The sequence below is a fragment of the Xenopus laevis genome, chromosome 2L (assembly GCF_017654675.1).
Source record: "Xenopus laevis strain J_2021 chromosome 2L, Xenopus_laevis_v10.1, whole genome shotgun sequence".
NCBI lineage: Eukaryota > Metazoa > Chordata > Amphibia > Anura > Pipidae > Xenopus > Xenopus laevis.
The window spans coordinates 60224488-60249280 of NC_054373.1; the positions used below are offsets into that span (position 1 = coordinate 60224488).

The following is a 24793-nucleotide window of genomic DNA, read 5'->3' on the forward strand; positions in this document are numbered from 1 at the left end:
AACAAGTACATTAGAGGACATTATATACAAATAGCAGGGGACCTTTTTACCCATAAAGTGGATCACCGTACCAGAGGCGACCCCTTTAGACTAGAAGAAAAGAACTTTCATTTGAAGCAACGTAGGGGGTTCTTCACAGTCAGGACAGTGAGGTTGTGGAATGCACTGCCGGGTGATGTTGTGATGGCTGATTCAGTTAATGCCTTTAAGAATGGCTTGGATGATTTTTTGGGCAGACATAATATCAAAGGCTATTGTGATACTAAACTCTATAGTTAATATAGGTATGGGTATATAGAATTTGTATGAAAGTAGGGAGGAGTGTGTGTATGGATGCTGGGTTTTCATTTGGAGGGGTTGGACTTGATGGACTTTGTCTTTTTTCAACCCGATTTAACTATGTAACTATGTAACTATATATTGCAATATATTTAAGCTGGCCAACTACGTCAAAGTCATCCCATATCTGGCAATATATGGACAAACAATCCCTGTTTTGTTTAAAGGGTAAGGCATTTTTCAGTAGTAGTATGCACAAAAATGTCTCTGTCTTAAATATATTGATAATGGGTTGAGTGCAGAGGAATCTTGTATTTGTCTATATATATATATATATATATATATATATATATATATATATATATATATATATATATATATATATATATATATATATAGGAACTTTTGCAAATAAAATAAACTTTATTTAGATCGTTCAGCTTATTTTATTTGCAAACGTACCTAGAGTGCAACAGCTTTTTCTACAACTTCTACAGAAACGTAACTAGAGGGGGGCGGGCCCTGGGGCAAGACGCGCAGCCGGGCCCCCCGCCCACCTCCGTACACCCGGAACTGGCCGGGAACATGCGGCGCAAAGCGGCGGGTGGACTGCCAGGGGGCCCTGAGGGTGTGCGGGCCCTGGCCCGCTCGCACCGCCTGCTCCCCCGGTAGTTTCGCCACTGAACTTCTATATATATAATATATATATAAAGAGCAGCAAGTAAGGGCCGCACACCCCGAAAAATGGACGAAACCTGGGTGCACATGCATCAAAAGTTCATGTAGGGTATAAAGTGATGGCACTCACAGGAATTTGTAAGGCAATACATGGAGATAAATGAGAAAAAAAAAAGAGAAAAAAAACTTCAATAAACTTTTTTCTCTTTTATCTCCATGTATTGCCTTACAAATTCCTGTGAGTGCCATCACTTTATACCCTATATATATATATATATATATATATATATATATATATATATATTGTACAGGACTCCAGGGGTGGGTCCTGGACAGCAGGTATATTTCCCCTTTATTCAGGTACCTGGAGGGTGCACAGCAGGGCTAATTACTGCAGCAGTGCAGGAGTTAAGAGAGCCCTGAGAGTTCAGGAAGGGGGTTGGTAGACACACGTGAGGTCTGCAAGAGAGAAGTGTGTTTGAAACTGCTCTCCTGACTGGGAATCAAAAGCTTTGCAAGGCTAGGTGAGCCTGATCCCTGAATGGGAATATGAACTGTTTTCTTTCAATTCTGATGTGCATGAAAGTGATTGTTACTTTATGCTGAAGACTGTGTTTAAGTTGACTTACTTTACCTGCTGAGGATACAGCTTGTTTACGTTGTTAATGTTACCTGCTGAAGATACAGTTTGTTTGTTTGAACAAGGAATAAAAAGACATTTATTCTACTACTGTGTTGTGGCCGTAGTGCATGGGCGATCCCACTCCCCCTGAACTTTACAAGTGGTGCTCGGATGCGGGCATTTGCACTACAGAAAAGGCCAAAAAGGAAACATTGCCGTTTAAAAACTGACTTAAAGGGCCAGGCTCCTGTTTATCATGGAGGAGTTGCTACGGCAAGTGGCCATGGCAACAGTGCAGTTGCAGCAAAGTATGGCAGCTCAGCAGAAAGCCACAGAAGTGCAACTGGCTGCACTCAGGGAAGCTACTACAGCTCAAGCCACTGCCCTGCGGGATTCTACAGAGGCACAGTCCAAAATGCTGGCTGAGGCAGTACAACAGCTAGCTCATGGGCGAGAATCAGCAGTGGTCAACCCTAACAGCCAGACAATAATAAGGGCAAGCCATTTCCTGCAAAAGATGATGCCCACAGATGATGTGGAAGCCTTTCTGATGACCTTTGAAAGGACTGCAGAGCGGGAAGGATGGCCCCGAGACAAATGGGCTGGTCTCCTTGCCCCATTTCTGACTGGGGATCCGCAGAAAGCTTACTATGACCTCACCCCTGCAGACGCCCTTCACTATGACCGGCTCAAGGCAGAGATCCTTGCCCGTCTGGGAGTGACCACAGCAGTCAGGGCACAGAGGGTGTACAGCTGGAAGTATCGGAAAAATATTCCACGAGGTCACAAATGTATGATCTAATACAGCTGCCAACAAAGTGGCTGCAGCCTGAGATACTCACCGGTCCACAGATGGTGGAACGTTTCGTGCTAGACCGGTTTCTGAGGTTGCTGCCAGTTGAACTACAGCGCTGGGTCAGTCATGGAGACCCTAAAACAGCGGACCGGCTGGTGGAGATGGTGGAGAGATACACCACAGTGGAGGAGCTACTACCCCCGACAAGTCATCTAGACCCCGCTCCAACCCTGGCTGCAAAGATCACCTCCGCGGGAAAGAGTTCTTCGCGGAACCCTGGAACCAGCATAAAGGACAGCGACAAGATATTATCCACTGTCCCTCCTGCAGTACAGCCAGGCCCCCCAACACCCCAGAAGTCTGGGGGTGTGCAGTGTTGGCGGTGCCAGGCATGGGGTCACATGCGGGCTCAGTGTCCCCTACAGGTGGAACCCATGCAGTGTGATGTCCTACGGAGAGTATCCTTTTATGCTCAGCCAGTTTGCATTGCAGGTCCTGATTTTCCAGAAGGATGTTTTGAATGTAAAGTATATGTGAACGGTGTTTCTGGTAAAGCCCTGCTTGATTCAGGGAGTATGGTTACACTTGTACAAGGGAACGTGTCCAAGAAGATGCATCAGGAAGCAAAAACTCTGTGTTGTTTGCATACACGGGGACACTCGGACATATCCACTACTGCCAGTGACAATTGCCACTGCTTCTGGCACCATTGCTCATGAGGTTGGTGTGGTAAAAAAATTGTTGCACCAGGTAATTCTTGGGCGAGACTTTCCATTGTTCTGGGAACTGTGGGGTAATGTACAAATTAAAGTGTCTGAACCAATACAGGTTATGAGTGAAAACGACACTTCCACAGAACCCTTAAAAGAAGGGTATTGTGTGGAACTGCCAGAACAAAATGTGGTAAATCATGAAATTGAAAAAAGTGTTCCTGAGGGAAAGGTTGGGTCTGGAGACTAAGGTCACCTCTGAGGGGGGGAATTTTTCCCGTTACAGGTCATGCTTGGGGAGGATGATGAGGAAACATCCTCCCATCCTGTACTTCCAGACCTAGATGTTTCTAGGGGAGCATTTAGTACTGCCCAGATGCGAGATCCTACTTTGGTACATGCCAGAGAACAAGTAGTGGTGGTAAATGGGGTCCCACGAGAGCCTGAGCTTGATAAGCAATTTCCACATTTTGCAGTGGTGACCTCCTGTACCTGTGTCACTCAGGTCCGAAATGAGGTGGTTGAGCAGTTACTAGTTCCCCAGCCATTCAGAAGGATGGTACTGGACTTAGCCCATAATGATGTACTAGGGGGGCATTTGGGGGCTGAGAAAACAGAGGCACGTATAGCTGATCGGTTCTTCTGGCCTGGGTTGAAGGCAGAGGTAAAAAGATATTGCGCCTCCTGCCCCACATGCCAGTTGACTACCCCTGGCCCCCACTTTCGAAGTCCTTTAGTACCACTCCCCATTATTGAAGTGCTATTTGAGCGAATTGCTATGGACCTGGTAGGTCCTTTGGTGAAGTCCGCTCGAGGACATCAATACATTTTGGTTATACTTGATTATGCTACTCGGTACCCTGAGGCTATTCCTCATCCAAAACCATTGCTCGCGAACTATTTCATATGTTTACAAGGACAGGTTTTCCCAAAGAGGTCCTTACTGACCACGGCATATACCCTTTATGTCGAAGGTCATGGCCGACTTATGTAAGCTATTTAAAATTAAACAGCTAAGGACCTCTGTCTATCACCCACAAACAGATGGCCTGGTTGAGAGGTTTAACAAAACCCTGAAAACAATGCTAAAGAGGGTAGTACATAAGGATGGGAAGGACTGGGATTGCCTGCTTCCAGCTTTGCTTTTTGCCATTCGAGAAGTACCCCAATCTTTTACGGGATTCTCGCCCTTTGAATTGGTGTATGGGCGTCGACCCCGGGGGTTACTTGATTTGGTAAAAGAAACATGGGAGAGTGAGACCACCCCATATAGAAGTGTTGTAGAGCACATTGCGCAAATGCGGGAGAGAATTGCTAATGTAATGCCAATGGTGAAAGAGCATCTCCAGAAGGCCAAAGAAACCCAAAGTAGGGTGTATAATAGGTCAGCCAAAATAAGACATTTCCAGGTAGGGGACAGAGTGGCTGTACTCATCCCTACAGTAGAGAGTAAGTTCCTAGCTAAGTGGCAAGGACCTTTTGAAGTTGTTGCAAAGGTAGGGGAGGTAGATTACAGGGTGCACCAACCAGGGAAAAGAAAACCCTACCAGATCTACATGTTAATTTGCTAAAGCCCTGGAGAGATAGGGAAGCAATGTCTGCTGGGGCTACTGCGAGCTTTGAAAGACAAAATAAGGTAAATACTATAAAAGTAGCTTCTTCCCTGTCAAGGTTTCAGACTCAACAAGTTAAGGAGTTTTTGCAGAGGAACAAAGATGTTTTTTCTGAGTTACCTGGGCTTACCAATGTCATAGAGCATGATATAATCACTGAACCCAATGTGAAGGTGTGTGTAAAACCTTATCGCATTCCTGAAGCTTGCAGACAGGCAGTTTCAGAGGAAGTAATGAAAATGTTACAACTTGGTGTCATAGAGGAGTCACAGAGTGAGTGGTCAAGTCCAATTGTCCTAGTCCCCAAGCCCAATGGGACTATACGGTTTTGTAATGATTACAAGAAGTTGAATGAGGTATCCAAATTCGATGCCTACCCTATGCCTCGGGTTGACAAACTCATTGGGGCTCATTTATTAAAGCAGCGCAGCGCATAAGTGGACACAAAAGGTTGTCTGCGCCATCACAAGCGTGATCGCTAATATATTTGCGTGATATTGCGCATAACACAGAGCTTTTGCGATGGTTTTGTTTATGCGCATTGCGCAAAAGATTGGGCATTTATGTCGCAAACGATGCCGTGGTTGTTAGGGGCGTGGCTGTGGGCGTGGCTACAATGCGCTTGCACTGCGGCCGTCGCAGATTTGCGTCTGTATATGTGCAAAACTGCACCCGGGCAAAACTGCACCCCTTTGACAGACGACTCAGGGCAGGAAGTCTGTGATGATTAAGTGGAACGACAATGCAGAACAGGCTTTTAAAGAACTTAAGTCCGCATTGTGCCAACACCCCATTTTGGTAGCCCCTGACTTTAGTCGAGAGTTTATAGTACAGACAGATGCCTCCGATGTTGGCCTTGGGGCTGTACTTTCACAGGATATCAATGGGGAAGAACACCCGATAGCTTTCCTCAGTAGGAAGTTGACTCCTGCAGAGAAAAATTATGCAGTAGTCGAAAGGGAGTGCCTAGCCATAAAGTGGGCCCTGGACTCCTTGCGCTATTACCTTCTGGGAAGAAAATTTCGTTTGGTCTCAGACCATGCACCCTTGACTTGGATGAGAAAGAATAGAGAGGCCAATGCAAGGGTGACACGTTGGTTCTTAGCCCTCCAGGATTTCAGTTTTAATGTAGAACACAGACCTGGAAAGCTACACCAAAATGCAGATGTACTATCCCGGGTACATTGTTTAGGGACCTGGTTTGCCTCCACCTCCGGATTGAGGCAGAGGGGGGGGGATATGTACAGGACTCCAGGGGTGGGTCCTGGACAGCAGGTATATTTCCCCTTTATTCAGGTACCTGGAGGGTGCACAGCAGGGCTAATTACTACAGCAGTGCAGGAGTTAAGAGAGCCCTGAGAGTTCAGGAGGGGGGTTGGTAGTGGTGAGGTCTGCAAGAGAGAATTGTGTTTGAAAACTGCTCTCCTGACTGGGAATCAAAAGCTTTGCAAGGCTAGGTGAGCCTGATCCCTGAATGGGAATATGAACTGTTTTCTTTCAATTCTGATGTGCGCAAAAGTGATTGTTACTTTATGCTGAAGACTGTGTTTAAGTTGACTTACTTTACCTGCTGAGGATACAGCTTGTTTACGTTGTTAATGTTAGCTGCTGAAGATACAGTTTGTTTGTTTGAACAAGGAATAAAAAGACATTTATTCTACTACTGTGTTGTGGCCGTAGTGCATGGGTGATCCCACTCCCCCTGAACTTTACAATATATATGTATATGCTAGTCAGAAGAGCCAACAGGGCTGGCAACCCTACAGTAGGCCATTAGCTGAGCAGCTGAATCACTGACAAGGAGTAAGAAAGCAAACGGTTCCACGGCAGTACCTCGTCTGTGAGGGACCCACATGGAGCTATGATAAGTAATTTCCTGTTGCCTGATAGAGGCCGCCCCTCAGGGCCGGATTTACCCTTCTTGCCCCCCTAGGCCCAGCTACTGTGCCGCCCCCCCCCCCCGCATTTTCTGGAAGCGAATCTTTATCCAATCATTTATGCAAAATAAAATAACACGGACAATAAAATGGAAATAATTATGTATTAAACCATAAATACGTTTTAAATATATCCAATATGTATATTATACTTTTTAACCTACCACCAACTGTTGCAATAATTAGAAAATATAGGGCAATAACTTCTGCCACAGCCACTGCTGAATGATTTCAGTTGCAGGCTTGCAGCAAGGGGCGGGCAGCCAGCCAAATTCACATTACACAAGACCGTCCTCTTGTTGTGTCCTGACTCCTGTGCTGTCAAAGACAGAGTAGAGCTGACAGGCGCGCTGCGCACACAGCAGGAGCCAGGAGTGGCAGCAGCGGCCGCGGGGTAAAAGTTATCATGATAGTATATGTCATTCACAATACGCAAGCTGCTGAAGAGATGTTAAGGGCACCTGCTTGCCGCCCCTAACATCTTGCCGCCCTAGGCCCGGGCCTAGGGGGCCTTTCCCTAAATCCGGGCCTGCCGCCCCTAGACACAAGCCATATCTTGCACTAGATCATATCTTGCACTAGAAATTGTATAGGAGCTGTAAAGTGAAGGAACAGTGTCAGGGAGGAAGGCATCAAAAGAGTGCCAATAGGCCTGGGATCAAAAGAGGGCCAATTGACTGTGAATACTTGTAATGTGTTTAATAATATTATCATTGGGAATTGTGACTGAGAACTGGAGAAGCTGTGCAGTTAATTCCATTCTGTGTTCAACTACATGTCTGCTATTCCCTGTAACGCTGGTGTGTCTCTAAAGGGTTAATTCACCCATCAATACAAAGGATATTAACGCCTGTGGTACACCAGTGTAGTTGCTTGACAAAGAATAGATTGAACATGTTTGCAGATGTAATTGAAGGCATTTGCAATTCTATTGGACAGTGTGGTTTAATTTGATCACATTTAAAATGGCTTTGCAAAAATGATATTCAAGAGATAATTTAGATCCATGAAAACCAATCCTTTCATTTATTTTATTGTTAACACAAAGTGACACTTTAATTAAACAACCGGCATGTATATTGCTCCCAAATCTGCTTAATTCAGCTTACATAAACAGTGCATGACTTAGTTATTGGGGCAGGCTCACAATACACTAAATGCTTCTTATTATCTGAAGTGTGTTCTCTATCTGGCATGTAGGCTGTGGGTGATTTTTGTATTTGGGGAGTGTACAATTCATGCAAAATACCTAACAGAACACCTTGTAAGATAAATCTAGTGCCTATTGTTGTAGGAAATGTGTTGGTAGATTTAGCCTGGTAGATTTAGCCACACCAAGCTCAAGGTGTAGAGCTCAGCATGCTGATGGGTTAAGTCTATGGTACATGTTGCTCTGGCCTATTGAGGCATCCTTTGCTCCATATCCATACACACAGAAACCAGATTTCAACCAGAAAAGGCTTGTTTGCATTTTCTGTCATGAATTTGTTCCATGTGTACATTGAAACATAGGAAAAACACAACTTTTGCCATAGGCCTTAAAGGGGAGCAACATGTTGCTCACCAAGCCCTTGGATGTGGCCTCAAAGCATCTGCTTATTTTTGAATTCCAGGCTTGGAGGCAAGTTTTGGTTAAATAAAAAACACATTTAATGCCAAACTGAGCCTCCGGTAGGTTGACAGTCAACATAGGGGCTACCAAATAGACAATCACAGCACTTATTTGGCACCCAGGAACATTTTTCATGTTAGCGTTGCTTCCCAACTGCTTTTACATATGAATGTTGCTTATGGGTTGAAAAGGTTGGGAATCTCTGCTCTACATCTTACTAAACATTAACTCAAAGGTGAACAACCCCTTTTAGGGTCCCTGTGTTTAAAGAGGATGTATCACGAAAGTAAAAATCTCATCGGCTTCATCTCAAATTTAAAAAGAAAGACACTTTTTAAACTGTACAATCAGTTACAAATTCTGTACTGTTTATGAAATAATCAAGTTACTCTTCAGTACCTCCCTCTCATCAATCTGTCACTGTTCATGCTCTCTTCATGCAGGGTCATGTTTTGATTGACAGGTAGATCTAATATGTCTTTTGGGGGGCTCCCTTTCCTAGCTGATTGGTTGCAGCTAACTCAAATAACTGACTCCAGCACAAACAACTCTCAATCAAAATTTAGACTCTGCCTACTGCAGGAAGAGAGAATGAAGATTGCCAGGTTGCCGAGAGGGGGACAGTGAAGAGTAGCTTGATTATTTAATAAATGGTACAGAATGTTTAATTTATTATATTAAGATACTGCAGTTTCTTATGTCAATGAGATTAAGCTTACCGTATGTTTAATTTTTGTGATCGATCCCCTTTTACACCTGTGACCTGATTTTACCAGGCACGAGGCAGTAGGCACCATGCATCTGCAGACACGCCTTCTTATAGTAAGTAATGATGCACCAGTATGGAGGTGTGCAATGGGGCTCCTACCCTTGCCTTTTACATGGCAGCTACAACTTACTTCTGACTGCATACAATTTACAGATAGGTGCAGACTTTTTCACCTCTGGGATGTGGCAAGGGTGCATTGTTGACAAAGAAAATGGATAAATGCACCTGTTTTTTTTCTACAATGTGTGATTTCGTCCTTTTATATTTTGATTAACAGAGATATATAACTGGGAAAAAAATATGTCAGTTTGATAAAAGGTCATTTTGTCAATTTCATGTGGTCTAATGCAATTAAGGTCTAATTCAATTCATTAGTTAGTGGGATGAAGGACATTGATTACTACTTGCTGCAAAACAAATGTTGATTGCTTGAAGGTCACAGTACTTGAAGAAAGCTGAATTTTAAATTTGTACAGGTTTAAATATTGGCAGGCCAATTAGGCTTACATTATTACAGCAGTGCAAATGACTTTTAATGTAGAAAGATTGTTACACTTTATATACCACATATATGTGTGTGTGCTGTTTCTCTGATGAACTTTCCCAACCAATTAGTTAGTAATAAACATAACCAAGTTCCCAAAATGTAAAAATTTGCGTCTATGGCCACCTTTAGCGCTATTCTCCACAAACAGACCCTAGTAACCGAGTACTTACCTATTTGTTCACCACAACACACTCGGGATTTACAGATTTGCATAGAGACCTTTGGAGATCAGTAGCCTGGCTCATTCCACACCTTGCTACAACCAAATGTTGGGCTAACAGCCATATCGTCCATTACTTTCCTCAATATACTGCAAGGTTTCCATTTTGACGGACTATTCTATTACCACATAAGATTGGATACAAGTCTCCATCTATTGCTTTGGCACAATGCACATTATGCAGGCTTTTTAGCCACACCGTACAGTGTCTTTTGATTAAGCAGTGGGGGCATTTTCACATTTATGTACCTTTCTCGCATCTGATTTATAATTAATCAGACGGTGGGGTTTAATGTTCCTATGAAAGGGATCCCTTCCACCATTTGCAGCGCTACTTGTTTTTTAATTGTATGTCATTTTAACCCACTTGACTTGGCATGGTTGTGAATAAATATTGCCTTTTATTTTATCACTTGGCTTGTCAAATCTATAGTATTGCATTATTCAAGGATCTAAGACTGGAGGTTAAGTCCCAATTCTGGCATACATATATTTAAACATAACCAAGTCTTACATGTGGTATCACTTAAATGTATACCATGGAGTACATACAGTTTCATTTAACTGCATTAGGATGAGGGAAAAAAATATAAAGTACAATGTCACTGTGGTAGAAATGACCTTTCACATTATAGCAGATTTTGATTTGCCTTTTTGCTACATCTGAGGAAGTTCTCCATTTTTCCACACATATCTCACCTCTCTGAATTCTTTGTTATCTCAACAGAGGTTTGGGCATCGGTAGAGTATTTTCTGCAAGGGACAAACACAGCATAGCATCCACAGTATATTAAAACTAAACCACCACAAAAGTGTAACTCACTTCATTTTCATCAAGCTAGAATGCTGGATTTGAACTGAAATTCAACAACTAAATTCCTCCATCATCTTGTAAATATAATCCACGCAATATATCTTAAAGGGACAGTATATCCCCTTGGTCAACATGAATGCAGTGAATAGGGCTTGTGTTGAATGTAATTTTTGCCTGTTCTTTTATTTATGAAATAATCTATGGTTTCATTATTTCTCGAGCTAAGCAGGGCAAAATAGAAATACCCCCCCCCCTGTTTACCTTATTTTAGCTCAATAAATAACAAATAACAATAGCGCATTTGATCAAATTCGAATTAAGGTTTTTCCCCAAAAAAAATTTTGATTTTTCAAAGTTCACCAGTTGACTCCAAATAGTTTCTAGGAGGTCCCCCATAGGCTTAAACAGCAATTCAGCAGGTTTTAGATGGTCGTAGTCGAATTTTTAAAGAGACAGTACATGATAAATTTCGACATTCAAATTTTCGAATTTTTTTCAAATTCAAATTGAATTTGGAATATTTCCTAGTCGAGGTACACAAAAATAGCTCAAAATTCTAATTTTTTTAATTCAAAAATTCACCTCGACCTTTGATAAATCTGCCCCAAGTGTAAAACAGGCAAAGACAGATTTGTGAACAAACACAATTGATAACCAGTACCAGGGGTAAAGAGGCCCCTGCCCAAAAGAGCTTACAATCTAAAAGGAGAAGCTTATCTAAAGAAATGTTTAATAGACATTTTGAAGACAAAAAGAGTGGGAGAAAAGTTGGAAAAAACTAGAAGAGAATTCCAGAGAACGGCGGTGGTCCTTGCAAAGTCTTGAATGTGAATATATGAAGAACTAATGAGGAGAGAAGTAAGTTACTAGAGGAGCATAACGAGCCATTGGTAAGTACTTAGAGGTAAGTTCCGAGATGCAGAGTGGGGCAGAGTTATGAACTGCCTTGAAAGTAATTATATTGAATTTTTTTCTGAAAGGTAGAGAAAGGCAGTTAGCAAAATGCCATGGCAGAGGAGAAGTAGTTTCTAAGGTGTATAAGTTAGTGGCAGTATTCATTAAGGTCTGGAGAGATCTTTGGAGGGCAAGGACAAATACTAGAAATTTACAGTAAATGCATGATATGATGACAGACTGAATTAGAATTTTGTTGGCATCTTGAGTGATAAACAATCACATTTGGGAATTACTTATTAGGTGAAATTGGCATACTTCAGTAAGTGAATACTGAATATGAGGAGTAAAGGAAAGTGCAGATAACCCCCCAAGGCATCAGGCCTGAGAAGACAGGGTGATAATGAAGCTGTTAACGGTGATAGACACTTCTGTGATATTATAAGTGTTGGATGGGGGAAAGAGATCCATTTCTGTTTTGGAAAAAAATAATTAAAGCTATTGTTGGGACATACAGGTAGAGACAGCAGACAAGCCAGTAGAGATTGAATTTAAGAGTTGTGGGCTAAGATTTGGAGAGTAGACATATATTTGAGTACTGTCAACACAGAGGTGGTATTGAAACCATAAGAGTTGATTAGTTTGCAAGTGATAAAGCCCTTTTCATTGAACTCATGTTTAACAAGGACTATGATTCCCCTAAACCATAGCACCAAAAATATGTGTGTTCCATGGTTCCCATATAGTGATACTTGCAGGTCTTTTGGGGACACAGATAAATATATATATAAATTATAAGAACATTAAATACTGGCATTTTAAATGATGCAGTGTTACCGTTTCCAAGGAACCTTGAGTTTGTAAATGAGTCAACACGCATAATAATTTCAGGGCTATATCATTGAACCAACCTTGTCATATAATCAACCAATTTTCCTTCTAATTCCTTCTCAGCTATGTGTGCCAAAGATTATTTTGTGCACATTTTTAAAAACTGTGTGCACAGGTTAGAATAAATGCAAATCTTTGTGAGCATCACAATTTGTTGTGTGTGCTGACCTCAAAATTTGTGCACACATTAGGGGGAACCTTGCAATCAACATGTTCAAAACTCCCTGGGCTAACTAATAGAATCATCTCCTCGCTTTTATAAACTTTGAGACAGAGAAAGAAAACTTTCTGATTTCTTTGCAGTGTTTGAGGAGGACGGAACATCAGTAGAGGGACCCCTAAAACAGAGCAACATAACATTGTATATTACCATTGGAACTTCAAGGAAGAGACCAAAGGGACTGTTGAGCCCCCAGGCCACATATATTCATAGTTCCTAACCCACCCACAAATTACTTTTACAAGTAAAATAGCCACTTAACATTTTATAGACATAAAAAGAGACAACAAATTATTATAATACTTCTCATGAAGGACTTATCAGTAGAGTGATAGAAGGAAGGAAGGAAGGAAGGGAGCAATTCTTTTATTTAGCCCGATTCAATTCAGCGAGAAAAAGGTTATTTCCTGGTTTATCATGTGAAAACTCATGAACAGGATTAAATTTGAGGAGAAAATTATTTTCTCCAAATTCAGTTCCAATTTTTTCCCATAGACAATTCAATTGAGTTTTCACGTGATAAACAGTGAGATAAGATTTTCTGAATTGAATTGCATCTTAGATTGAATCTCGCCCATGAGTTTTCATGTGATAAACCTTTTTCTCACTGAATTGAATCTGGCCCGTTATCTGGTCATGTAGCTCAGCACTTGAGTTTTCTGCCATGTCACAAACCCACTATTACAAGGTGAAGAGAGGCTGTAACAGATATTAAATATATGGATAGGGAGAACAGGACCATTACAACACTGATATAAATTTGCATCTGGTTCTACAATGTGCTATGATTGTAAAACGGTGTCCATGCCCTGTCGTCATGGAGTTAATAAATAAAATCATCAGTGAATTATCCAACTGGAGGAAGAAGACCTTATTTCTTCACTGACTAGTACTCCATATTAATTGCACAAACACATTAAGGAGCTGGTGAATGAGAAACAATACTGTATCAACAAACAGCCCACGCACTGTGTCCTCACTGCAGAAACAATCTGAATCAACACATAACACATTTGCTGCTCTTAGCAGTTAAGTTTTTGCTGTGGTCGCCTAGGAAACCTGCCTGGATTTGCCAAGCTCATGTCTTTTAACTTTTCCCAGCTTCATTTAAGCCTCAGCATATTTCACCAGTTCACATATATACTGACAAAAAGTGTTCTGGGAAATAGTAAGTGAACAAAAAAGAATTTATGTGGAAGATAAATTCCTCCAAATCATTGCGGTGCTAACAAGCTAAACTCACTGCATCCACATTCTGCTAACAAGCCTAGTACAAAAACTGAGGTGGATGGTTATTGATTATGGTGCAGTTTTTGGAGCTGTAAACCATTGCAATACAACAGCAGTTAACTAGCCTAGCACAAATTAGAGCAATTTACTCCTTCCAAAATTTGCCATTAAGTAGGGAGAGATATGAAAATGCAATGGGCATGGTTGGCTATGCAGTCATTGTTGCCCAGCACAACTCTCTCTCTTGTTCTCTCTCTCTCTCTCTCTCTCTCTCTCTCTCTCTCTCTCTCTCTCTCTCTCTCTCTCTCTCTCTTGTTCTCTCTCCCTCTCTCTTTAGTTCTCTTTCTCTAACTCTCTTACTCTGTCTCTCTCTTTATGCAAATATCTCACTCTGTACTCTGAGTGAACTCTGTAACAAAGAACAAAGTTGCAACTTCCCTGTTGTAACAAAATATGCTGAATCCTTACTCAACTAACAATATTCTCTTATGGTACATATGTCGGAGAAGTTCTGGCTTTTTGGGTTTGGGTTTTTCTTTTCATTTCTTTATCACTTAGTTCATTACTGTCCCCTAGGGGTACAGCCCCACAGTTTAGGAACCACTTCTGAGAGATATGTAGATTCACAGCCTCTCACTGACCTCAAACTAAAAAATAGTTTTTGTCTTCTCCAAACATGGCCGAATGTTGAAGAGATACATCAATAATGTATTTCTCCTGTAGATGATGCTGTAAATTTTTCTTTACAGGCTCTAATTTGGTAATTTCTCAGATTAGATTCACACTAGAGTTTGACATAAAATTAAACAAAAAGAAAATACATTTACTACAGACCTCATAATATCAGATTTATCAGATAGATAATTCCCAATGAAAATACTTTGAAAATGCTTATCATACATGTACAGGTATGGGATCCGTTATCCGGAAACCTGTTATACAGAAAGATTCAAATTATGGAAAGGCTGTCTCCCATAGACTCCATTTTTTATCCAAATAATCCAAATTTATAAAAATTATTTCCTTTTTTTCTGTAATAGCAAAACATTACCTTGTAAGTAATCCAAACTAGGATATAATTACACATTTTTGGAAGCAGAACCAGTCTATTGGGTATATTTAATGTTTACATAATTTTCTAGTAGACTTAAGATATGATGATCCAAATTACAGAAAGATCAGTTAACCGGAAAGCCTCAACATTCCCAAATGTTTTGGATAACAGGTCCCATACATGTACAACTAATTATCTCAAATTCTCTCTCTCTCTCTCTTACTTTCTGATATAAAACACCAATGCAATACACTGAGCGGCCCATTTACTTTGCTCGAGTGAAGGAATAGAATAAAAAAACTTAGAATTTCAAATGGTTTTTTTGGCTACTTTGACCATCGAATTGGCTACTTCGACCTTCGACTACGACTTTGATCAAACTATTTGCGGTAAATCCTTTGACTTCGATATTCGAAGTCGAAGGATTTACATTCGGCAGTCGAATATCGAGAGTTAATTAACCCTCGATATTCGACCATATGTAAATCTGCCCCTGAATGTATTGCGGGGGAATTTTAAATCACTATGCACTACTGCAGTAACCATTAGCAACCAAGCAGCAGCTAGCTTAGGTCACCCTAATGTAGTCGTCCTAGTGGAAGTAAATGTCTAGTTAATAACTAGAAAGCTGAAGAACAGAACCTTGGCATAACATTGTTTGGGGCCACATATTCACCCATATTTGAAACAAATGGTTTACTGATATCTATCAGGACTAAGACTGAAAGTAGGATAGTACTTTGAGGTCATTTGCTTCTAGGGATGCACCGAATTCAATTATTTGGATTTGGCCAAACCACTGAATTCTTCACGAAAGATTCATCCACATACCAAACCAAATTCAAATCCTAATTTGAATATGCAAATTAGGGATGGGAAGGGGAATTTTTTTTAGAGAGCTGTAGTTCAACACCTTTACCCACTGCACAATGTTGTGTTTCTATTTTATAGTCATACACCTCGTGCTAGTGGTAGGTGGGTACTTACAAACGTTTCAAATGATGTTCAGTATATAACAATGAAATATAGATCCGGACTGACTCCCCAGCTGAATCCTTGCTGCAGATTAATGTGGAACACAGTATAGTGTAAAACCTTTAAATAATTTAAAAAACTATGGAAAATATTGAGGTTAAAATTAAGCATCTCATATCTTCCCTTTTCTTAATTTTAAAAGGAAACCGTGGTGTTAGGTATTTGACTCTGCCACGCGGTGTCTTACCTTTCACATGGGTTCCTCAGTCACCTGGCGCGTTTCGCTGCTTTCTGACTTCCTCAAAGGCTCAGACTGTCTTGCGCAAGCACCTCACCTATTTACAATTCCCAGTTGCCTGGGTAACACGTCTCTTTCCTTTCCTTCGCTTCCTCTGCATTCATTCTGTTGCGTCCCATTGCCATGGTTACCTTGTGCTAGTTCACATCTACATTTGTTCCACATACTGCTAAATCCCTATCTTTTTACCATACATCGAAATTTATATATAATAGACTTGATGGAAAATATACGTCATGATTAGGAAACTGTAATTTTTTTTTTAATTATATCCTTATTTTTTATGTGATTTCCCTCCCTGCCCCTAATTTGCATATGCAAATTAGAATTCAGATTCAGCCGAATCCTGCTGAAAAAGGCCGAATCCTGGCCGAATCCCGGACCGAATCCTGGATTCTGTGCATCCCTATATACTTTACTGTATGATTAGTTTAACTGTATTCATATGGACTAGGGATGCACGGAATCCATTATTTTGGATTCGACCAAACCCCCGAATCCTTCGCGAAACCGAATCCGAATCCTAATTTGCACATTAGTAAAGTAAAAGGCAATATTTACTGATAACTATATTCAAGTTTGGTAAGATTCTTTAACAGGCCACTTAATATGATATAAGCAATCTGTTGATTAAGTATTCATTCTGGGGTTATAGGTTTCCTTTAAGTGCATCCCACTACACCTCCAAAGTTTCTCGCTACACAGCTTCCTCTTCTGCCTTAAAAAACAGGACATTGTACAAATGGATAAAGATTCTGGGGCAAATTCACTAAGATTCGTAGTTGCGCCAGGCGTAACTTTGCCGCACTTCGCCACACTTCGCCAGGCGTAGTTTCGCCAGCGCTCCGCAAATTCACTAAAATCCGAAGTTGCGCTCAGGGGTAGCGTAAGGTTGCGAAGTTGCGCTAGCGTTGATTCGCTAAGCGAAGATAAGTTACGCTAGCGATGGTTAATTTGCATATGGCGCCAAATTCAAATTTCAATGGAGGAATACGTACAATCACTACAAATGCCTGGGAAACCTTCAAAACATCAAATAAAATTTTTTTTTTTGCCCTACACATGTGCCCACTGTATAGTTAAGTTGCCATGAGTTAGTAAATGTAGGGGGGAAGGAGGGGAGCCCCAAAAATTTTTTCGATCTTTTTCAGTCTATCACCCATAATATAGAAACTTAGAAAAACTTTTTTTGAAGCAATCCCTATCTACTCTATTGCGCTTCGCCTGGTCTGAGGTGGCGAAGGAAGTCTAGAGTAAAAGGTAGCATTCAGTACAATGCGTTAGTGAATTTGCGTAGTTACGTCCGTTGCGCAAATTCGCCAGGCGTAAGGGTGCGAAGTAACACTAGCGAATTTACGCCAGCATTCGTTAGTGAATTTGCTAAGTAACGAAAATGACTAACGCTAGCGAATTGATGCTAGCGTTAGGCGCTTCGGCTCTTAGTGAATTTGCCCCTTTGTATACTATGTACAGGATACTTAAAACCATAATAATTTATTCACACCATCTCCCATATTTATGATTCTAATTGGCAAAGTTGATTTGTGCAGGGTGTGAGGAGATTGCTAGTTTTTTTTTTGTCTTTAATCATTTTTGTACTGTTCACCCTGGTAGTAGGTATAAATAAAGATTGCCTTTTAAAAATACATAGTGTTGATTCTATGTTATGCTATATACTACTGGATCATGACAAATTAGTACATTTTATTGCATATAGCAGGATAAGCTCACATACTGTAATTTTCAGTAGCATTAGACACTATATCTGTGCATGATCACTGTATCTCTACCGCACATAACTTCTCATCTACCTTTTTAATTCGGGCTCCTTAGGGATAGCTTGCTGAGTGTGTAATGGTTGATGACTTGCAGGGCACTGACTGCAGGAAATACAAAAATATAGCATCAGTGACATTTGTGGATAAAGGTTTAGTAGCCATAAATCCAAAACATTTTTGGTGCACGTTTAATTAAATGAAAGCTTTATTTCACAGTTAGTTAAAAATGCAAAACTCACAGGGGGCAAACACAATTAAAATTACTTAATAAGGATGCAGTGTCCATAATATCACCAATACACCACTATCTTAAGTTATTAATAAATTAGGAGCTACATGCTGAACTCATCTTACAACTACCTTCCTTCTCATTATACTAAAGAACTGACTTACAGTCTAATGGATTTAATTCTTTCAAGTTTTCCACATTCATTTTTGCTTATTTATTGGCACTGCAGTACATCTGTATTTAATTTTCACAGTTTGCCTGTCACTCTAAAGGGTTCTTAATAGCCATTATTCCCAATTCCACATCTGTTCCTTCCTACAATCCATTTAACTCTATTGCTAACACAAAGCTCATAGCTATGATAATTCCTGCTCATAAATCCCTTTTTTCTGGTCCACCTCTTCAGGCCCCTGTCCCCATTTAGAGCTACAGCCATAGGTGGGAGACTGCATTATTTCTGGAAGTATTTAGTATTTAGTACTGTATAGTAAGTCACATGGGCTACAACTTGTTTTGCATGTACAGGACCCAGTGTCTTTAGTTTGTTTCAACTGGGATAGTTTGTATGGGAGGCAGGATGTTGTGTTGTGATAAGAAGCTAGTGTCTATGGGGTGCCGTTTGTCCCAAATACATTCTGTATACAAAACTATCCCTAATACACAGAATGAATGTCTCTCAAGTTATATAAGTATTTGTGACCATACACAGATAAAAAAATATACAAAAGACTTATTTCTATTGAAGAATGAAAACAAAATCTGGTTAGTGCACAAAAGGATGTCATTATATCACAAACTCCATTCTGTACAGTTTAACAAGCAATCTGTCTCACAAATGTATAACCTCCATGTAACGGACGCACTTATGTGCAAAGTTACTTACAGAATGAATTATGTAAAAACAAAGTTGGACATAATATATAATAGTGTAACTAACTAGTGCTTGTCAAGCTAGATTTGACTGACAAAATAGATATTTGTGACAGAAAGCAAGATTTTATAGCACAGGATTCATTCTTTCCACAAAATGACAGTTTTGTTTCACAAAACAGATAAAATAACCATTCTGTGAAGCAACACTGTCAGTCACATTCCTGATCCAATAAGAACAAAGCTTATTGCCATATAAAACAAGATGAGAAGTGGCCAGCTCTGCTCCACATGGCTAAGGCAAAGTATCTGACCTGCTATAGAGGCGCCTCTAATGTCCCCTGTGCTGCATAGTAATAAACATGAACAAACATTTCCTAAAAGAGCTGCTGTTAAACACTACAGGTTCATAAATGGAAGTTCTTACAAATGGCTGAGAAATATAATGCTGCACTTATAATGATTGTAGAGAAAGAAAAGTATGCAAAACTTATATAAATATGATCATTTTAGGTGATATGGCTATTCTTATTGTAGTAACCTGCTTGTGTGGCCATTTTGATTAAGGGCATTCCTGCTGTTTTGCCATTATCTTATGACTCACTCCTGTTCCTCTTCCTGTCTAAGCTGAGAGTAATAATGGGACAGGCCACACCCACTTGTGATGTTGTATTAAATGTACCACAAGTTACTGTGCTTGTCTGGCTGCTTTGCCTGACTCTCAGAGTCAGTTATAAGTTTTGTATATGATAGTTAGACTCCAATGTCTCCTCCTAGCTGTAATCTTGCACCAATTAGCTTGTAGTAGTCTCTTAATAATGTGCTTAGCTATAGATCAACTACTACATAATAGCTTTAGCCAGAGATGTGGGACTGATCATGTGCATCACACATTGTGTATAGTATGATGTGTAGGTTATATGAGCAGCCACTCCTGAGTACTATGTGTAAACAAAAGGCTTCAGGACTTCAGCTTCACCTCCTTTCGTGAATTTGGGTCTTTTCGCCGCTTCGGGACTTCAGCTTCATCTTTTCGGCACTTGCGCATTAGGTAATATGCTAAATGGCCCCACGACTCGGGCGCTCGTAAAGGGGACCCGGCTCTTTGAAAAATTCAGCACTTCTGGGCCCCCCTTCAGGCCCGGAACACTTTTCCCCCCTGTCCCCCCTGCTGGCGGCCCATGTGACATGTGCGCAGTTGTGCTCTCTGCTCTAGTGTTGTGCCCCCCTTGACCCACTCTGATGTGAAAGGGTTAAGCACTGGGCAGGTAAGGGGACGGCATCATTAGAGTCTTTTATTATAAATAAATATAAAGTATTGTGCAGCTTGTTGCTTCTATATAAATAGATTATGATCCCCTAAAATTGCCCCTGCCTAAATGACCCCCTTTTGTTTACACACAGTACTCAGGAGTGGCTGCTCATATAACCTACACATCATACCATACCTCCCAACATTTTGGAAATAAAAAGAGACAAAAAACTTTTTTGCATGTAGTGCAGCAATATTTTTGACCACACGCATTTTGTGGCCGCACCCCCTAATTACCATGTTCATTTTACAAAGTTTGGCAGGTTATAAAAATTTGAAAATATTTCTCCTTATCTAAACTGTTAAAATTACTTATTTTCTTATCTCAAAATTGTTATAAAGCATCTTAGTTCCACGTGTTAGCTGTACTGGCCTCTCTGCCAAAAGCCAATTAAGTTAGAAACTTTGTTTCTTTTTCTGGCTGTTCAGTGCAGAGAAAAGAGGGACTTTCCAGTACAAATGAGGGACCTCAGGTTGAGCTGTCAAAAGAGGGACTGTCCCTCTGAAAAAGGGACAGTTGGGAGGTATGCACTGTGCACATGATCAGTCCCAAGTCTCTGGCTAAAGCTATTATGTAGTAGTTGAACTATAGCTAAGCACATTATTAAGAGACTGCTAAAAGCTAATTGGTGTAATATTACAGCTAGGAGGAGACATTGGAGTCTAACTATCATATACAAAACTTATAACTGTCTCTGAGAGTCAGGCAAAGCAGCCAGACAAGCACAGTAACTTCTGGTACATTTAATACAACATGGCAAGTGGGTGTGGCCTGTCCCATTATTGCTCTCAGCTTAAGGTGGCCATAGACGCACAGATAATATCGTACGAAACGAATTTTCGTCCGATATTCGTTGCGTGTATGGTGGAAAAAGAGCCGACTGATATCGGCAGAAGACTTGGATATCGGTCGGCTCGTTGATCGGGCTGGACGGAAAATTTTGATCGGGTGCCTTTGAAGGGACCCAAACTTCACCCATTGTTAGTGCTGAATCGTCAGATACAGGTAGAATTCTATTGCTTCTTCCCGTATATCTGACGATTCAGCTCTACACGTGTGTATTGAAACGAACAATCTTTCTTGGAAAGATCTTTACCAAGAAAGATCGTAATTGTTACGTCTATGGCCACCTTTAGACAGGAAGAGGAACAGGAGTGAGTCATAAGATAATGGCAAAACAGCAGGAATGCCCTTAACCAAAATGGCCACACAAACAGGTTACTACAATAAGAATAGCCATATCACCTAAAATGATCATATTTATATAAGTTTTGCATACTTTTCTTTCTCTACAATCATTATAAGTGCAGCATTATATTTCTCAGCCATTTGTAAGAACTTCCATTTATGAACCTGTAGTGTTTAACAGCAGCTCTTTTAGGAAATGTTTGTTCATGTTTATTACTATGCAGCACAGGGGACATTAGAGGGCGCCCTCTATAGCAGGCCATGTGGGGCAGAGCTGGCCACTTCTCATCTTGTTTGTATATGGCAATAAGCTTTGTTCTTATTGGTTCAGTAATGTGACTGACAGTGTTGCTTCACAGAATGGTTATTTTATCTGTTTTGTGAAACAAAACTGTCATTTTGTAGAAAGAATGAATCCTGTACTATAAAATCTTGCTTTCTGACACAAATATCTATTTTGTCATTCAAATCGAGCTTGACAAGCACTAGTTACTTACACTATTATATATTATGTTCAAGTTTTTTTTTACATAATTCATTCTGTAAGTAACTTTGCACATAAGTGTGTCCGTTACATGGAGGTTATACATTTGTGCGACAGATTGTTTGTTAAACTGTACAGAATGGAGTTTGTGATATAATGACATCCTTTTGTGCACTAACCAGATTTTGTTTTCATTCTTTAATATAAATAAGTCTTTTGTATATTTTTTTTCTCTGTGTATGGTCACAAATTCTTTTATAACATGAGAGACATTAATTCTGTGTATTAGGGATAGTTTTGTATACAGAATGTATTTGGGACAAACGGCACCCCATAGTGTCTGGACTTTAAAATGACCTCCAGGCATTAATATCTTATTTGTAATATCCTAAATATGGTTCCCCATCAAGGAGTTGTGATTTAGTAAATAAGGATGATGATACATAAAGTTTTAAAAATACCTGGATCTTTCCAAATGCAGATTTTTGAAGGAAGGAGATGAAATCCTGAAAAAGAAGAAAAAAAGAGAAAAAGAAAAGCCAACTGAAATTGATGATTCATGAAGTAAGATCATATGAACAGAAAGGAGAGGAGGAAGTGAGGCCATACATCATAACAAATAAGCTAAAGCATAGAACAGGGTGCAAATTGCATGTAACACTCACCTGGCACAACCTGACTGGGTTGGTTTGACCAAATCTGCAGTTGTTTTGGTGCCTTTGTCTTTGTAAGAAGATTCTGGATAGGAACAGGCATACACTTTTAGGGTAGAGAATGGGATATGGCATGCATATTTATTTGAATAAAGGATCCTAGCAGCCCCGTCACAAGGCCAATATGGGTGAGATCTGAGGGTGAATACTATTTGTTATCCCAGATATCAGTGGAATTTATGCATGATGGCTGATACAATGTTTATCATATAGTATTTGATTTATCTGTATATCTGTAACCTTTTCAGAAAAAAAGGGAGTGTGTACCCAAATATTGAACCATAAACTGTTGCTATAACCCAAATTGCTTGAAAAACAACAACAAAATGAGTAAAGAAAAAATGCTGAAAGGGTGACTTGTTATCTGTTATATTTGTTGCACTCATTTCCATCCTATGAGAACCGAAGAATAACATTATCTAAATACATTACAGTGCCATTTCTATAATTTTACCCAGTATTTTCTTCCAGTCCCTGATGATGGCTTTGGCAATCTCTGTCACCTTTTGCTCATCACTCTTCTTCTTAATTTTATTAACAGTCACGCCAATTCTTGTGCTCTGTAAGTTGAATGGTGGAGAGAAAAGTTCAAATGTATTTAGTAAAAAGTATCCCTCTCTGGCCCATGATCAGTATGTCATTCACATCTGAGCCCTCATAAATCCCCTTCTGTTTAAAGGGGTTGTTCACCTTCCAAACACATTTTTCAGTTGAGTTGTTTTCAGATTGTTCCCCAGAAATAAAGAGTTTTTTTAAAAGTTCTTTCCATTTTTTATTTCTTACTGTTCTTTCAAAATTAAATTTTAATGTTCCTGTCTCTGATGTTTCAGTCTGGCAGCTCAGTGATCCAGGTGCAGTCTGAACTGTCACAATTTTCTACATTAGTTGTACATTTCTCAGCAGCATCTGTGGAATATTAGCAACTATTCTGCTCAGCAGGGCCAAAGATAAGAAATGTATCAACTAATGTATCAACTTCATACAATTACAGAGTTGGCGACCCCCCCCCCGAGCTGTTTTAGTAAGACAAAAGAATGCAAAAAATGTAAATTTACACTTCAATATTAGAAAAACAGTCACAAATAGAAAATAGAAAGTAATTGGAAAAAGTCTTTATTTCTGATGAAATATCTGAAAACAACTGAACTGAAAAAAAAGAGTTTGAAAGTGAACAACCCCTTTAAGGGCAGAGACACATGCTCAGATTCGAGAAGATTTAGTCGCCGGGCAACAAATCAGCTCTTCTTCGGGGCGACTGATCTCCCCGAACTGCCTCCCGCCGGCTAGAATCTAAATTGCTGGCGGGATGGCACTTGGAGGCAACTTCGGAAAACGAAGCACACCAATTGCCATCCCGCCAGCGGTTTACTTTCTAGCTGGGGGGAGGCAGTTCAGGTAGATTAGTTGCCCCGAAGAAGAGGAGATTTGTCGCTATGCGATCAGCCACTTTTCAGTCCTCTAAAGAGCTAGGCTGTTCCTAAATATTTCATGCTTTTATTTATTACATTAAGGCAACATAAGAAATAGTTGTTAAATACAGCAATATAAATTCTCTCATAAATCATTATAATAATAATTAAGTAATATTTCCCATGTAACAGAATGCTATCAATGCTTTTATGGAAGTAGATCATAATGGGACAACATCGCTAAAAGTAGACCTCGCATTAGTAAAGGATGGGAACTCCTGTGCTAGCGTCTAAAGTGGTAGATGATGTTAGCCTTACCCGCAGGAGAGGGACAGTGACTTCAAGTACCTGCAGTTCCTTTAGCAATTCCAGAATACGGTCCTGAAGAAAAATCAATCAATAGTGAAGAGTAGCAGGAAAAAACTATTTATGGAGACAAAAGGATAAAGAGGAAAATGAAAATAGAATGGAGAGACCAAACTAGTAAAGTGAATTTAGAAGAGAAAAGGGCTCAGCTTTTGCCGAAGATATTGCATGAATTGGTGCTATTCATTAATAGTCAATGCAGCCCACCAATCTGCATGTAGTATGAATATCGATGGCCTGTGTCAATACACAATAGAAACAGCATACTTGTCCCTAAAGCATTA

At 40.1% G+C, this 24793-nt stretch overlaps 1 protein-coding gene across 3 annotated transcripts in view; it reads right to left on the bottom strand.

Moving 5' to 3' along the window:
* Positions 1 to 24793, bottom strand: part of tcea3.L (ctranscription elongation factor A (SII), 3 L homeolog) — a 37617-nt gene that overhangs the window by 11738 nt on the left and 1086 nt on the right. For 2 of the 3 annotated variants that reach the window (XM_041581938.1, XM_041581936.1), the window contains exons 2-7: positions 24462 to 24524; positions 23189 to 23294; positions 22687 to 22759; positions 22483 to 22527; positions 17971 to 18039; positions 10483 to 10536 (exon numbers count right to left, since the gene is read on the bottom strand). In XM_041581938.1, the coding sequence (XP_041437872.1) occupies positions 10483 to 10536; positions 17971 to 18039; positions 22483 to 22527; positions 22687 to 22759; positions 23189 to 23294; positions 24462 to 24524 (410 nt within the window). The remainder of the gene's footprint in view (positions 1 to 10482; positions 10537 to 17970; positions 18040 to 22482; positions 22528 to 22686; positions 22760 to 23188; positions 23295 to 24461; positions 24525 to 24793) is intronic. The other variant, XM_041581937.1, reaches the window with a different exon arrangement.